The following is an 18,142-nucleotide window of genomic DNA, read 5'->3' as shown; positions in this document are numbered from 1 at the left end:
GTAGAACGAGTGAAATTCCTATGAGATCGAAGACAAAGTTGGCAAAGTAAAAGAGGTAAGAGAGAGACCATCCGAGAGGATCGAATTGTCCTAGTCATCATTTAAATTCGTTTAAGTCTCGTTGCACGGTTAGACATCTTGAAAGCTCAAAAGCTTCCTCGAAAGTCTTATCTCCTTCGAAAGGAAAGCTTGAGAATCGATCGGTCATAGGAACACGTCTCGACCGTTGCCTTACGAAAGGTTATAAAACTTATTTGAAAAAGTAAAGCACGAAACTATTTCTTTCTTTCTTTCTTGCGAAACTTGTAATTGAATACTCTTTACCGTGTTGAAAAACGAAATCGTTTTTAAGTTTAATCGATGTAGATAGTAAAGGAGACTATCGGTTTGCTTTACTGCAAGAAAATCACATGGAACGATCTTTCAAGAACTTTTTTATGCTATGACGAGAAGACGAATAGGCTGACAGAGATAGTACACGTGTATTTTAACATCTATCATGACAGATAGAAAAATACTTCGTAGGAGATTTAATAGGTCAAATGAAAATTTTCAAACTTAATACCGATATAATAAATATCTCAATGTTGAATAAGAAATTAAATGTATTTCTTTTTTATAGAAAATTCATTTACCTTCCGACCCGAGAGTGTTCGCTCGTGTTAAAATCTTTATTATGTTTTAAAATTATTCGCTGAACGTTTGTATGATTATGGAGATTTAGAAACTTGATCTTGGAAGAAAACGATCGGCGAAGAAATGTGGAATTGTAGAATATTCCTATGTTCGCGAATATTGAATCTCGAATATATCTTAAAATCCTCCATCTTTTACGATTAAGCCGATGTTCTTATCGAATTCATCCTTTCGAGATTATTACTTCTTCGTGGGTTCTCATTCTTCCTTTTTTCCTTTTTTTTTCTTTTTTTTTAAATCACTAGAAAGAGTTACCATTTGCATAAATACATTCGCTTAAGATAATTAATCTTTCAGAATGCGTTGCGCGTTTCATCGATGATAATATATAAATAATAATAATAATAATAATAATAATAATAATAATAATAATGAAACGTTTAGTCAATGTAATATTCTACTAATTCATTAGAAAACCCATATACCTAATAATTTAATGTATTATTCGTTACCGTTCCATTTATAATATTTTACTTATTAACAGTCCCCGTTTATACGTTTTTAAAATATAAACACGATAGAAATTAAATTATATTGGATACTTAATATTTACTAGGATAAAAATAATTCATTCTAAGATAAAAGAAGTCATCTCTGTAGCAATTTTTCATCCTAAAGTTATTCTCGCTTCTCCTCGAAACTATTGATAGCTTCGAATTCATCGTGGTACGAATCGTATTTTTGACATATCACGTCATCGTCCGATATACGAAATTGGCGGTTCGTTGCTCGAACTGACAGAACGGATTTGCAGTACCTTCGATCTTCTCTCATCCGGGGTGGCCGAACATTACGCGAATGGATTTCCTCCGGCATCGATCACTCGTACCCTTTCGACGCTATAAAAAAGAACGTTTATAGGGGAGAACAAGCACACCGAAAGATACTAAAAAAGAATAGAAAAGAGAATAAGCGAAAGAGTAAAAGAAAGAGAAAGAAAGACAGATAGAGAAAGAGAGAGAGAAAGTACCGGTTGTCTAAGGAAGATAAAGAAAAACAAAAAGATGGAGAGAGACAGATAGACAGAGAGGATCATAGTAAGAGAAAGAGAAAAGGAATGTGTGTAGGATGATAGTAGTAGTGGGATGGAAAGAAAGAACGCGAGAAAAGAGCTCGCAGTAACAGTCAGGGCGTAGCTGCACTCGAGAAGATCGAACGACGCTCGTTTGAGTCCTCGAACACGTTCTGCCTTTTGCTGCTCCTCCGAAATGGTTTCTGCTTGGCTCTTCCCTCATGACGACTCGGATTAGCCGTGGCTACGAAGACGACGGGAACGAAACGCCCAGAGAGACAAATAGACGCCGTATGAGCGAGTTCGTGACGTCGACAACCGTACCTGCTATATAATAAATGACAGAAACTCCTATTCTGAAAACATCATCATTTATCGTTTAATGCTATTGATAAAAATAATTAAAACATTATAAAAATCGATACGTCTTGTACGATAAGTATAATTTAGATTTTCTAATCTATATTATATTCAAATTTTCTTCCTATTTTGTTTGTTCTATATCCTGCAAGATATATAAGGGATATTATCTTCTCTAATTCAATGTAATATCGAATTGTAGATATGTATTTCAATTCTTTCTTAAAAGTTCATAAATCTTTCTGATTTTTAAATTATACGAATTTTTATCACGTTAACTTGGATTGCAATATTCTCAGTTTACAAACCGAATTCTTTATTTTATAATCGCAATTTCACAAGTCATTGAGAGTAAAATTCATTTTTCGATCGTAAAACAAAATAGAGGGGGGGGGAGCAAATATCGGACGAAGTTTATGTATAAGTTATAAAGATAATAAAATATTTCAAGAAGATAATAGATGAGACAGATAAAAAAAAACGTTTTAATGATAGAACATTTTGATAAGGGAGGTTCGACTAATGGAAGATTCTAGGGTGTAACTATAGTCGAAAACGAGGTTATCAGGAATATACGAGAAGATTTACAAGAAGAGAGCTTGGAAAGTCTTCCCCTAATCGAAAATGTCTTATCCGCCATTCTCAAGAGTTACGAAAAGTAGAAGAAAATCGTCGAATTTGTCGGAGCATAGTGGGTAGGTAGGTACCTTCTTGATGTTTTCACGCTAGCCTAATTTCGCGAGTTATTCGAGAAGGGGAGAGTAATACACGTAGCAGCGCCGGCAGCAGCAGCAGCAGTAGCAGCAGTAACAGCAGCAGGTGTTGGCACGGAGAAAGGAAGAGAAGGAAAAAGGAAATAACCGTTCATCGTCGTCGAGCGACGCGTTTCGTACCGGAGCGAAATGCTTCGCGTTCCAGCTCGTGAAAGTGTTCATCCTTTTTCTTTTGAAAGAGGGCGTAAGGTCGTAGTAACAGCAGCGGCAACAGCAGTAACAGTAGCAGTAGCAGCAGCAGCAGCAGCAGCAGCAGCAGCAGCAGCAGCAGAAGAAGCAGCAGCAGCAGTAGCAGTAGTAGTCTTTTGGTTTGGGTATTCGATGTGGCTTCACGAAACGAAACGAAATCGATAATGGACAATGGCTCGTGTACGAATCGTTGCGAGATAAAGGCTGTTAAGGGAACGAAGTGTGAGGAGCAAGATAAAGGATTGCTTTCGTGGGTTATTAAAGAAGAAAGGGAGAAGAGTAAAACGAGGGTTAGTGGACTAAGAGGTCAGACAAGAAGGGAAAAAAGGAAATCGCTTTGGATAGCGCCTTTGTATGTATGAATGGTCTAAATCGTCGATGCTTTCGAACTTTTAAAAACGTCTTTGCGGAAGACCGAAACTAAAGTTAGTTTCCTAAGTAGGAAAGTGTTTTTCTCTCTTTTTTTTTTGCTTCGTGTATATCCTTTCCTCGATTTTTTGGGAAAGGATAGATGTGAGCAGAAAAAGAGAGAGAAAGAAGAGAAAAAAGAAGAAGAGCAGAAAAAGAAATCTCTTTCTCTTTCTTTTCTCTTTCTCTCTTTCTGTCTCTCTCTTTTCTATGACTTCTCGATAGCGATATGGGAATCCAACATGCCATTCCCTTCTTTACTTCTTCCACTCCTCTAACGCTATCTATTTGTACGCCGGATGCATTATCCAATGGCGTGTCTCCGAAAAAGGCAGCCCTTCCTCTCACGCTAGTCGGAATTGCGTGGGGAAACGTACGATCGTTTCTCGCTCGTAGCCTCTACACTTTCTTCTCCCCTTACTCACTTTAATTCTTTCGGATTATCCTTCTTTTCCAGCATCCGATTTCACGATTTCTGAAATTACCCTTTTCAGCGTAATATCGTTGATCTTTTCCTTGCTGTTAACAACATATCTTTTTATATTTTATACGAGAGTTACATTTAATTATATCTCAATGATATGTAAGAAAGAAAAAAGTTCTCTATTATTATGACATTAATCCATTCACAAAGGAAAGACTTGTTATTGTAAATACTAATTATTTAATTTTTATTGACTCATTCAATGTATCTTACAATCTGAATGGAGACTAACAAAAAACAAAAAAGAAAAAAAAGAAGAAACGAGAAAAGGAAAAGGGTAGGTCAAAGTTTAAGTAAAGTATTTCGCACGGCGATATTGAAAATAACGGGAGAACCATGCGGCCACGATAACCGTGCGGTTTTCATGCGGTGCGAGAAGAAAGAGAGGAAAAAGCGAATAAGAAAGGGGAAATTAGAAGGAAAGTAAGGGCTGTCCGCACGATAGGCAAGGCTTCCCTCGAGGCGTGCTAGCGACAAATCGATCCGTACCCGCTAATTAAAGTCCCCACCGAGCTGCCGTCACTAACACTGCTGCTGTTGCTGTTGCTGCTGCTGCTACTGCTGCTGCTACTGCTGCTGCTGCTGTTGTTGCTGCTACTATTTGGCGTTTCTCTTGTTTTCCTCTTTTCTTCTCTCTTTCTCTTTCTTTCTCTCTTTCTCTCTTTCTCTCTCTTTTTCACTAGCTTTCGTGAGATATTTATCTCTTCATTCGAGTGACCTTATTACGTGATATTTGATTCACGACAGGCAAGCCGATTTGATTAACGAACGAAGAAAATTTAATTTCTTAGATCGTTTGATACGATATCAAAATTTCCAACATAAATAAATCGTAAGAAGAAACAAAATATTTATAATAAAATTATTATCTCTTTATGAAACTATTTAATGTAATTATTAGCTTGGGAATCAAGCTATAAATAAAAAATCTTTCTTTCTATAATTTAAACGTAAAGTGAAATAACAAGGTAGTACTTTGAAGAATAACGTTAGTAGTATCTGTGAATTCTTGGTAGGAAAGTGAAATCTCTGCATAACCTTTCTATCTTGGGAAAAGATTGCTGTGATTAAAACAAGGTGGTTACCGGAAATAAGCAGGTACGTGGACGTAGTGCGATAGAGAGGAAATACATCGTGAATGTACCCTTTATTTGGTGCAAGGAGCTACATTCACGAGCGAAGAGAACGAACGGGTTCGTGTATATGGTTGGTAGAGTGTAGAGTAGATTGGAGGAGAACATTTGGGGGATTAAGGGAACCTAAAACGAGAGGTCGCCGTTTTCAGGGCAAGTTTCGAGCTCTTATGGCCTTGTGGGATCGTAATCGACTCTCTCTCTCTCTCTTTCTCTCTCGCTCTCTCTCTCTCTCTCTCTCTCTCTCTCTTTGTCATACTCACTCACTCACTCACTCAATTTCTCTCCCTCTCTCTTTCTCTTTCTTTATCTCTCTTTCTCTCTCTCTTTTTACATCTGTATATACATATATGCTTTTATACTCGTTTAGGTACATAGTACCTTCGTTATTCCTAACTATATGTATGCGTAGTCATGTGAGTAGGTAGGTAACTATATACATTCGTGTGTATCCAAATGTACATCGACCGTTGATCTATAGAAGTACGATTCCGCTTTTTTGATTTCCCAAGGCACAGTTTTCATGCATTTTGCAAACGTCGAACCGTCGTACTACCGCGAGAAAGAAAGGGTGTGTCCATTGCGATAGTCCAAAATTTGAATTTCCTCTACGACCACAGAGATCCTTTTGCTCTCAAACAGAAGCAAATCTTGTGTGTGTCTTTGATAACGTTGCAAAGATGTACGTTGAAAACGGTACTCCAGCCTTTTATAGTTAGCTGCATACATATCTTGTTTTTTTTTCTTTTTTACGAGCGATAAACTATATAAACGAAATTTATATATACATAGGTATATATATATAAATATATATACGTAGGTTTAATATATATGCATATAAACTATAGAACGTATTAAATCGAGATAAAAATATTTTCCCGTCTGATCAGTAACTTTTTAAGATTTCTCAATTTTACTAATTCTTGAATCGAGTTTCATGTATCGGGGAAAAAATGAGAAAGAGAAAGATCCTGATAAAGCAGAGGATTTCGAGATTCTTACCATCTGTTCTCTCAAATTAAATAATTACTTCATGGGAAATGGTTACGCGCTCCGGGCTAAGAGCTGGCGATCGTGGTGTGTTCGCACTCTCGACCCACCTCAATTAGCGAGACGCCACTAATTTCGTAGTCGGCGATCTGATTTGGTGAGTTACTGGCAATTAGTGCCATCGTCGTAACATTTTGGCCATCTCCACGAATCGTAATTACTTCGAGAAAAGAACATTACATTAGTTCGTGCAAAGATAAATGGTAACATTTTCAAAGGATAGGAGATGAAAGGGGATTGGGGTGCTGGAGAGGGGAGGATAACGGAACATCGTTACGCTTTCAAAAATGCTCCCTTATCGTGGAGCACGGCTCGCAAATATTTCCGATAACTCGCGTGACTTCCTCGAATATCGAGCTTCACCACGGCGATCCACGAGATATAATGTCGAGCTCTTTTCGTTATGAGATCTCGAACGTTCATTAAAATCATTCTTTCAATGTTTTATCATTTTCCTAGTTTTCTTTCTTTTTATTTTATATAAATATACATATAAATATATATATATAATATATATATATAGATGCATATATATGTAGGTATATGTATATAGGGGTATTCTTTTTCAATCAGATTATATTCTACCCATGATATCGACAATTTATTATCGATACCTTAACGATGCAAAAATATAGGAAAACTGAATATGTCGTTTTATCGAAACGGTTGTTAATGTATTTTTATAAAAATACATTGAAATTTAATATAACATTTGATTTCATCCGCTACTCTTATATGGAAAATAAAATAAGTAATTTTTTTATTATTAATAATGACGCTATTCGAAAGGACTTGAATCAGATCGAATATCGTTTACCTCTATGTTAAGAGGAGAAAAAAATTCCGCTTGTACTTTTATGATCGTTTTATTTCGAATGCACTTTCCATAAATCAATTATTCCAGCTTCGAGTAAGATAATATCGTCGAATGATGTTATCGAGGATAATAGATTGTTAATCGGGTTAAAGCACCACGCGTAACCTCGATTTATCGGTACAAAACGTTCGTTTTACGCGATTACACGCAACCTTTATCGAAATTAAAGCGATTTTCTCATTCGCCACGATCTTATCCAGTGCACTGTCCTCTTTTATCCCCTCCCTTCGTCATTCTTCTTCTCTTTGTGAAATACATGTATATACATATACATATACAATATGTACGTACATAGGTATCGTTTGCTCCCACATATGGAGTCGTTGGAACATTTTAATCTGTTAGGAACAATCGACGTGCGAATTCCATAGGAAATCCTCGACAAATCCCTGGCAAGTCCATTTTGCGTGGCGATTCCTGTCGATGGAGAACGATTGTCGACGCTGTTACACGCGCCGAAAACAATAACATCTCATGATCTGCTTGCCTGCTACGGATGAACAAATTCGACCACGTATTCCGTACCAAACCGATAATTGAAAATCAGTGTCCCATATATCGATTCGTAGGATCGTCCATCCTCATACTTTTTCACCACCCTTCAAACCCTTTACGCTTCATATTGAACTCCACAGTTAGTTGACTCGTCCAATCTCCTTTCTTTTCTCTGTACTTTCCTCCTTACTTCACCATCTTTACTTCGCTCGAAACGTTCGAAATCATCGTTGAAACCTTTTATTCTCGATACATTTTTCGATATATTTCGTTCTATATTTTTATCGGCCGACTACTCGAACTCTTCGCTAAAATTCAATTTTACATCTTTAACGTTATCGTACTACTACAGAAAAGTTTACGTTATTATCTGCTTCGAATCGGAACAATAAATACGTCTTTAATTCGTACTTTAAATACCGATATATTTACCCGTATTTCGTTAGTTGTACAATAAAAAATTCGGAGATATTTATGTCAAGTACGACGCTTAAGTAGTTAAAAAGTATTCGTGAAATAAAAGTATTTTGAAATCGGATCACTCCGTTAGGAAAAAGGAAGTGGAACACGGGAGAATTTATAATACGCTATTTCTACACAAAGATAATCTCGTGTGTGAACCTTTTCTTTGGTATCGTATATATTACCTAGCTACTAAATACGAACGATGAACGAAGTAGCTGTATTGTAGTATTGTTACGAGGTTTCATCGATCGCGTAACAACACAGAGTAAAGTAATTCGATAAAATTCTATGCACTTGACCGACCACCTCAGTCGAAAAGCATTTCAATCATCGAGAGTATCGAAGTGACCATTGCCGGGTGTGTGTTACATGCGAACGAATCAGGTGCGCGGTGATTAAATGTAATTTCCTATCCAACATCGGACACATTTCGAAACGTTACGATGTGCGAAGCGTGTTTGACGAATTCTCGAGTTAATCAAACGAATCGAATCGAGAATGAACGAATCGTTTAATCGTTCTTCGAAATTCTTCGAAAGTCTCTTCCTAACTATTTTATAACTCGTTCGGCAGTCGGCCTTTGCAAACAATTTTCCTTCTACTCTGAGTCCACTCGACTTAAGTTCGAGGAGAAAATAGAAGTCCTTTAACGGCGCTAAAGAGGTCGAAAAAGTACGTGACGGGAGAATTAAAATGACCAGGCTTAAGAGAAAGATCGTTGAAAACGATGAAGAGATCGTCAGTCGTTCATGAATCTTATCCATTATTAGAATCAACCTTATAGAACGTATTATTAATTCTTTAGAGAGATTTACTCTCCTCGAAGATTCACGGGATATTCTTATATTTTTCTTGCTACTTATAGTAACGACAGGTTTATACGAAGTGACACAACCGAAGATGGACCGATAGAGAAAAAAGAAAAAAAAAAGAAAGAAAAAAGTAAAGAAAAAGAGAAAGAAGTAGAGAATAAGGAAGGTGGAGACACGATGAAACAGTTGGGGTTACGAGAAAAGTAGAAAACTCGGGAGAAGCGGAAGTAACTGTTCAAGCGGAAGTTCCAATTGCTAGCGAGATCTATATTTAATAAGACAGGAGAGTTATACTTTCTGCCTCGCGTCGTAACGCAGTTCGAGTGCAAAAGTTTCACCCCCCGGAATTATCTCCGGCACCTTCCCATCCTCTTGCCACCCCTCCAAGAGATAATTAAATATATCCGCGCACGAAAATTCTCAAATGGATTTTCCCCGGTGAGGCCATCCGGCACGATAAGGGATTTTCCTTCCTGCGAACTGGAAAGCGAAAGAGAGACCCTGGAAAAAGTTCTTCATCCTACCTACCTACCTACCTACCTACCTACCTACCTACCTACCTACCTACCTACCTACCTACCTAGCTACTTACCTACCTACCTACCTATTCTCTCTTTCTCTCTTTTGCTTTCTTTTTTATTCTTTTTCCTGTCTCTTTTATTGGCTCCTTCGTTTCGAAGGCCCACACCCTTCTCAGACTTCGAAGACAATCTTACGGATATACCAGAAACTAATATCAATATACAGACAAGTAATACGTTTATTTCTCTTCACGAACTTTTCTTTTACTTATCGAAAAATCAGGGATTTTCGATGAGATTTAGATACAAAGATGTCATTTTGGTTATATTTATTTTAAATTCATACGAGATGTTTCTTTTAATATCTACTTCAATTGGTTATTCGATAACGGAGATAAGAAAGAAAAAACAGACAAGAAGGAAATAGAAATTTAATTAAAAATGCTATCTTAATTTATAGCTAAGTTTTCATGGATAATAATTACCTTTAGAACAGCGATGGCGAACCGTGAATTTTCAAAAAGTTTAATCGAAGTTTTGTAAATTATTAAAAATAAATTGAGTTTTTAAATCTTCGCAAAGAGCAAAAAAAACTCTTAATATTACTTACTGGATTAGTATAACATAATTATTTATTTATATTTCATTACTGATAGAATCTGAAAACATGTGGGAAATATAATTATTTATTTATGTAACATTAATTATACAATACTGATATAGAAAAATTATTATTTCAAAAGCAGCAATCAATTTCACATTAATTTGGAATAAAATGAAATTACTTAATTTCGATTTTATGTTTTTTTGCAACTATTGATTGAAGAATTAAATATAAAATTTATATTTATTTTGTAAATTACTCAGTTCAAATGTTTGATCCAATAAATAAACAATTTTTTACTCGATTCTGACCTTTCGTCGAAAAAAGTTCGCTATCATTAGTTCTATCAATGGTAGTCTTTTGCAGAGGTATTCAATATATATTTCTTCAGTTTATAAATTATAAAAGGGAAAAGGAATGTTTTATAATTTTTGGAAATCAGCAGAAGGTTTGGACCCGAGAGGAATCATTAAGCTCGATTTTTTTTCTACTTGTCGCCCTTACACAATTAGGTTGTACAGAGTGAACTTTTACTACGATGAAGCTAGCCACGAACGAAGGACGATAATTATTATGCCGCATAGCACGACTTGGCTTGCGCAACGGCACTGCAACATCGAGCCTTCCCAAGGGCTGCATTCGCTTCCACTTAATCTACCGAATCGTCAAACTGCGATAAGGAAAAAGTTTTCGTGCGGTCGGTCATGTCGCGTAAAAAACAACGATTCGATGCGTGCGTGAATGTTCTTAAATAATATCTCGATCATGCATAATTACTCTAAACCGACCACCATAATTTGACGATAATGATCGTAATAAGAAATACTTGCTTTCTAACTGTATAGGTATATACGTGTATAGATGTACACGGCGTTTAATTTTAAACGTTGCAGCCAAATATCTCCGATCCTATTAATTTTATAAACTAATCTTACAAAAGAAACAGCTAGGTTTTAAGGGAAAAAGGTAATACCTATCGTAGTTATTTCATAAAGGACATTCTTTTTCGTCAAGAGACGAAAGTCAAAACCATCATTTTTTAAAATAGAAATCAATATTCTAAATCTAATCAAAGTTGTAGAAAATATCAAAACGAATTCAACGAGTACTTACAGTATGCCTTTTTAAACAAATTTTAGAAAAGACTATTGCTTTATTGTTAAAAAATACATACTTTCCGTGATTTCGTGAAACTATGTATAAAATAACCATGAGTTTAGTGATTTTTGGGTAGTAACATTTTAAAGAGGTATTTTCTAATTTTACACTTATTAGAAACTTTTTGCACAGAATTATATTTCCTATAAAGTCGTTTGGAACGTTTGGGACAACTCTGTACATCTAACGTTCTGTAAATGCAGCTATTTGCATCGGTTATCGATCGATTCTTAAATTGAATATATAATAAGACTTAAAACTGTATTCAGACAAACCGTTCCCGTATGGTAGATAGCTTAACCTCAAGGCTGTATAAAATTTTCAACGAAAGGGTTAAGGAATACTCGCTCGGCCAGATGAATTTATTATGTTCTTACGTGGTAAGAAGATAAAATCGGATTTGGGTTACACGCAAATAATATTATAGAAAGGGGATAATCCAATGATCAATGAACATTTGTATGTACTCGCAATCGTTTTTAATTCCTCTTCCGTTTAAACGCAAAACTCTTGAAAGTATCGTTTAAATTATTTTCATGAAGTTTAATCTATCAATGTATTTAATAATTAGAATCATACGTTCCTTTGTAATCGGATACCCGGTGCAATATACTTTCATCGTATTATCATCGAGTTCATGCACGAATGACGAGGTACGTGGGAGAAAAATTTATGTCGTTCGCATGGAACTAACAATGATTACAAAGGCATGCATAAACGTGAGGTAAGATTTAAAGAAAAAAAAAGAGCAAAGAAGAAGAGTTAGGGAGAAAAAGAGGAGAGAGAGAGAGAGAAACGAAAGGGTTAGAGAAGAAGGTTGCTGTAATGTGCAACGGGGAGGAATAATTATATCGCGAAAGGAAGAGAGAGATGAAAGAAGAAGGCCAGAGACAAAGGGTAATAAAGTGAAATGGAAATATTATTCCGTGCAACTCTTGTGCCTTTTTCTCTCGCTACCTTTTTCTTCTTGCCACTATTTTACGACTTTCTTTCCCATTCTCCGTTTTTTCTTTTTATTGCACATCAATAAACCACGCGAATGATTTAGGTTCAAAACGTGCACGGCCATCGATATGGTCGAATAATTATCGCGATCATGGTTGCACTTTTCAAAGACTCTATGCGATGTTACCTCGAGAGAAGTTTCATAGAAAGAAACAAATAAGAAATTAATAAGTCCTTTTTTCTTTCTTTTTCATTCATTCGAGACGATCGGCAAGTTTACGATTTAATTTCGACACTCGCAACACACGCTCTTTCTACGAGATAAACGAGATTGCATTTTGGCACGCGAACGGAGAACTGGTTTCGTGTCGATAATTATAGTTTATCGCGACGAGAGAACGTACGTTCGGTGTTTCTCTCTCTCTTTCTTTTTCCGGAAGCTCAATATTCATTTGCATAAAAAGGAAGAAGAAAAACAGGAGTTCGGCTTCGCTTTCTTGAAAGATCGATGAATCGCGTCTCGCATCTAGGTATTTAACTTTTTCGATAATGACATCCAGAATCGTTTGAGAAAAGAAAGAAATATAATAGCGGATATAATTACTTGGAAAGAAAATTCAATCACATTTTTGAGTACACGTTTCCGTTTCGAAACAATTTTGAATTACCCGGGTTTTGTGAACCTACGAGAGAAGAGAGATCGAACTTAGAAAAATTCTTCGTTTCGAGTTGATGATCGAAAAAATTCATTTATCTCCGTGGTAGAGTCTCGCGAGTTGAGTCCAGAACAGAGCTACAGCTACGAAAGTGGCACCGTTATATAGAGTGTGCTTTATGGCCGGTTGCACCGGTGGCGAACGTTTCGTAATTAATTGCAGCACCCAGGAGTCTTCTTTTATCGACTTCCGTTTCGCGAGTGGCTCGTAAAAATCCGTAAGGGCGTGCGATATAGCTCGCTCCAACTCTTCTTTTTTTAGCCCTGTCTCTTTCTCTCTCTCTCTCTCACTCACTCTCTTTTTTCTGGTTTGACCTTTTTTTTCCTTCAGTTTTTCCGTTTCCGTTATTTCGCTTTTTGTTCTTTTTTCTTCGTCGTATTGAAAGTTCGATGATGTTTTTTATTATTAATTTATATACATATATATATATATATATTTGTTCGTATATAATAATTGCACCATTAATACTTATGATTCTAGAAACGTATTTTCAGCTAAACAATCTTGCGAATAATAACAAATCCTTTATTAATTCCCTATATTTCAACTGATTAAACTAAATCATAAAAGACGATAAAGCAGTAGTGCGAACAATAGGATAGGAATAATCGACAAATGATTACCGATGCATTCGCTCTATTGTTTCAGGATCCGATATCAAAAAGGGTGTCGCTATATTGAATTGCCTCTACGCTCGTCAACTTTGTTTCGAGGATCCATCCTGTAGTGCCATTCTCGAAATTATTCCACGTGTCTGCGGTCCAGAATTAGGTGAGTACAAAAGCTTTATAGAGTTTTCTTTTTCTACGTATTTTATTTTGTATTCGTCTTTTTTCCTTTTTTTTTTTTTGAAGTATATATTATTACCATTGAAAGCACGAACTTTTGAATGAAGCAACTGAGACTAAACCGAATCTGCGGACAGACAGAAAGAGAACGGTGATTCGGTCGATTTCATATTTTCTATCTCGTTTCAACGTAACGAGAGGGATGCAAATGAGAACGGCCGAAGAGACGGTCGACGACCCCGTTTTCCCACCATTCTTTTTTTTCTTCTTCGCTCGTTTCTATTTTTTCGTCGATTCGTTCTCTCCAGCGTGATGGAAATCGCGTTATGCTTTCGCGACAGACGGCTCTGACGTAAATTGTAAATTATTCCTAGCTACTGGTACCTGTTAAACGAATCCTTCTGTTATTCCCATCGTTTCTCTTTAGTTACGCTCGACATTCTCTTTCCTTTGCGTGATTATGCTAAACGATAAAGTGCGACTTTTTACCGATTTCTTTCGATTTCCATAATTTAGAAAAGAAATTCGCTAGTCGTCTCGTTAATTAGAAACGTTAATTAAATTTATTCGTAATATGCATGAAATCCAATCTTCGTTTTATTTGACGTGGCGGACCATTGCAAATATAATAAAAACCACGGTAAATAGACAGACGGAACGAATTTATAACAAATAATTGGACTACTTATTATAATATCCGATGATATAGTATACGTTTTATATATATTAAATAACTTTTTTTCGACTCGTTTCAAAAAAGAGTTATATATGAATCATCGATACGACTAGCAATATCAGTCCATGTAATATATGACAGATGAAAAGAGTGATAGATGATATTTTCTCGACTAATTCTATATAAAAACTAAATTATCAATATATTCTTTATCAATTCCGAGATATTTGAATTAAGCACATATCTAATCGAATAATTACTCTACGATTCGATGCGGATATATTAAGCTCGCTATTTGGAAGGTATTTCTAGATATCGATCTTTCAGAATATTACCTATACAGTCTAATTACAATTTCCTTATGCATTGAACGGTCCATTGAGGATAGATATCTTTCGAGAGAGAGAGAGAGAGAGAGAGAGAGAGAGAGAGAGAGAGAGAGAGAGAGAGAGAGAGAGAGAGAGAGAGAGAGAGAGAGAGAGAGAGAGAAAAGAAGTAGTTTAATCATTTCTTTCAGATAAAAATGGAATCGGCGTTGAAGTTTAAGTCGAGAAGCTTTTATCGAGCTCTTAAGAAATCTGAAAGTAGCGATACTTTGATATTCTCTAGTAGACTCTTGTCATTTAATGTTCTACCGTTATACAGTCTCTTCTGCGTTAGAAAGTTCTTTATCGAAAACGATTCGTAGAATCATCGGACTCGCAAGTATCTCGATCTATCTTCGAAAGGAGCACGTTCCTTCTGGTGAGTGTTGAACACAAACGTGTTCATTCCGTAGCAGCCAAGCTAAAAGCGATTTTGCTTGAATGCTGAAAACGATCGACAGGAATGGTCGACGATTACGGAGCGTCGAAATTTCGGCGGCTGGATGCCTTCATCTTCTAATCTGCCCGCTAATTGTCTTTGCGAATTGCTACCCCGGAGATGTGCAATCTCTGTTCTAGATGGCTCTTATCGATCGAGTTCTGGCCAATTGCCGTCCAATTAGGCGAACGAGGAGGTTACAATTATTGTCAAAATAAAAAGCTCCCCGTGCGGCAGGGCGCGCGACTGTTTCGTAGCGTCTATCCGAAATGCATTAAAAGGCATCCTTGTAGCATAGAATCTGGAATGGGAGGGTGGATGAACACGGTAGCACTTACGAGTGTACAACGGAGAGTATACACAGACGTACATATATATATATATATATATATACATATGCATATACATATATATATACATATACACATGAAGCTCTTGCTATCGAGTGAAACGCTTTATTTTCCACGCGAGTGCAGTCGCGGATTAACCAGAGCGTTTTCTCTTGCCAAGCCTGAAGAACAGAACTGCGAAAAAGCCGCGGTTGTTCACTGGGTCACAAAGTATTTCAGAACTAAATTAACCCATTCTCAATTCGGCCGACCAACTAAACCCTCATATGCTAATTAGCGCTGGCGAAAGCTCGATCTTTCAACGGTTTTGTTCTTTTTTTTTTATGAACGCGTCATTTCGACCATAGAAAGCTAACATTTATCCGCGAATCGTGACGTTCATTCCTCTCGAACGAATTATTATACCTACTTAACGACCTTTTTCTTTCATTTTATCGTTCGTTCGATATATACGTATCTATGTCGATGATCATTTTGGAATCCGTTCGATCGATGATCGCTGCTCGATCGTACTATCTTATTATATCTCAGTATCGTTAAGGGTTTCTAGATCGACCGCTAACCGAGCACGATAATAACGAAGCTCGTAACTTTCTATCCGATTATTACGTTAGCACGTGCCGCATCGTAATCGAGTTATCTCAGAAATTTCACACTCGTTTACGCCCCTTCGGTATCATCGATATTAATAATGTCGAAACATTTTGCAACTTCGAAACGACGACGACGTCTATGTATCGCAAACTTCTCGTTGGATAATAATTCAAGATCGGTATCCTATGTAAGTATAGATAGGATATCTATCAATCCGTGCCAATTCTTGAAAAATCGAATTCATGCTATTTTGTAATACATCATCCATTCATCCGTAAAAAGAAACTTGAGAATGAACCGAGATGTATGAATTCGCCTACTCTCGACTGTTTTCTTCTCTTGCTGTACGTAATACTATCGGTGACCACTTTTACAACTCGCTTAGATATTTTCTGAGTAGTCGAGCGTTCGCCTCTTTGCAGGAGTTGCTCGAACCGTGCACTTGACAGTCTAGTGACTGCCGCTTGGTAAGAGAAGAGAGAGAGAGAGAGAGAGCTGGGTGACGTTTAGGAAAGCGTACGTCGATTTGGGATTTCCAGTGCGTCGACACATACATACCTATACATGTGTGTATGTGTATTGCTCGGTTAAGCCTCGAGTATACGGAGGTAGATCTTATAGAAGAGCCAAGGAAATGCTCCAGAGTCCTGCATACATTCTCAAAGATACTCGATAGATGTATTCTCTCCTATATATACATGACTTTGTGTGTTATGTATGTGTACGTGCGTGTGTGTGTATATGTACTTGTTGGAGGTGTGATCGAGGAAAGTCTTTTCACGGTCGGCTATCGTGCGAGATCGAGGCTTCTGGCCTAGGTTGGCTATGATGATAGGAAGGCTAGACGGTGGCGTTCCAAGTATGCAGCTATCCGAAGTAATAACGTGTCGAGCATCGTACGCTATAGTATGGCTAGACTCCCTTATTAAAAGGCTTAGCTGGCACTTTGGACTTGACACTACTTATGGTCGTTCGATTATATTAGAAATAACGATCGTGCTTCCAAATCGGTGAAATATTTTTAAAAAAGAAAGAACGTATTGTTAAAAAATAAACGAGTGTAATAAACGATGCAACTATTGCAACAATTTTGTTTCCTCGTGTATATCAATCAAGATCGATTCGAAGATGAAAGATATGAAACATATGAGAAAAATTAACAACTGTTATACTATAAAATAATACGGGTTATTGTAGAATGTGTCTATTTTTATTTTCGTTTTCAGCCTACTTTATCATCGAAGTAAAACTTAGATAAAAAAAGATATCGCGCGAACGTTTGAATTAATTCTGATTTATGGGACGGTACTAATCCCTACGTCGTTTCGAAGCTTATCTCTTAGCTAGGGCGCAAAGGGTACGCAAAGCGTTCGTTTCGATCGATGCTCGATGGCTATCGATGGTCGATGGTCAGCAATACCTTAAGCTAAATTTATAAGCGACACTTTCTCGACAAGCTCTGAGCTACTTTTCTTTTGATCGTGTACTCGATACAGTCGAGAAACCACGGTAAAAGTTTCTTAAAGCAGACCGAATCGATTTATCGATACGAATATTCTCGAGATGATATAATCAATCTTGATTTAAATCGTCCTTCCTTTCTTGTTTAATCTTTTTTTTTTCTCAATATTAGCTTAAAATTAATTTAATGGACAATCATAAGCGACGCGACGTTTCGAATTATTTACATTATCATTCGGGTGTAGCTCGTGCAAATTACAGTGCCGACACGATTATACGAAAGGGAGGTTTACGCTTCCATGCGATATTCGGTCACTCCGATTAAAGGTAAAACCGAGCTGGCACAGGAGTTGGCTGTCGTTCGTACTAATGCATTCATTAGGTGAATTGGTTTCAACAATCGTACCTAAACCAATGATTAATAGCGGATTTTGAATTATTCCTACAACCGAAACGATACCTACATCAACGAACTGTGCCTTCGTTAGGTAACACTTTGGCACATTAACGATCACGTTTCGATTTCAGAGGAATTAGTAAAGGACCCAAAAGCTTTCACTATTATTTTGTTATTTTTGTTAAAACAACTTTAAGCGCTGTCGTTTAAAATAAAATTGATAAGAATACATCTCGAAGGGGAAAACTTTTAACCGTGGCCTACATGGTTGGACCGCATGAATTTTGAATAGGCTTTCAACTTTGAAATGGGACACCGTCAGAGAGAATAAGAGAGAGAGAGAGAGAGAGAGAGAGAGAGAGAGAGAGAGAGAG

At 36.8% G+C, this 18,142-nt stretch overlaps 1 protein-coding gene across 9 annotated transcripts in view; it reads left to right on the top strand.

Moving 5' to 3' along the window:
• The window catches only part of LOC122629874, a 198,146-nt gene that overhangs the window by 62,505 nt on the left and 117,499 nt on the right, over positions 1-18,142 (top strand). For all 9 annotated transcript variants that reach the window (XR_006327360.1, XM_043813729.1, XM_043813730.1 and 6 more), the window contains one exon: positions 13,347-13,469. Coding sequence is in view for 8 of the 9 variants with exons in the window: in XM_043813729.1 (XP_043669664.1) it covers positions 13,347-13,469 (123 nt within the window). In the remaining variant the exon portion in view is untranslated. The remainder of the gene's footprint in view (positions 1-13,346; positions 13,470-18,142) is intronic.

This window comes from Vespula pensylvanica, chromosome 6, assembly GCF_014466175.1.
Source record: "Vespula pensylvanica isolate Volc-1 chromosome 6, ASM1446617v1, whole genome shotgun sequence".
NCBI lineage: Eukaryota > Metazoa > Arthropoda > Insecta > Hymenoptera > Vespidae > Vespula > Vespula pensylvanica.
Note: the sequence above shows the minus strand (reverse complement) of the source record. Positions and strands in the feature narration are given on the sequence as shown.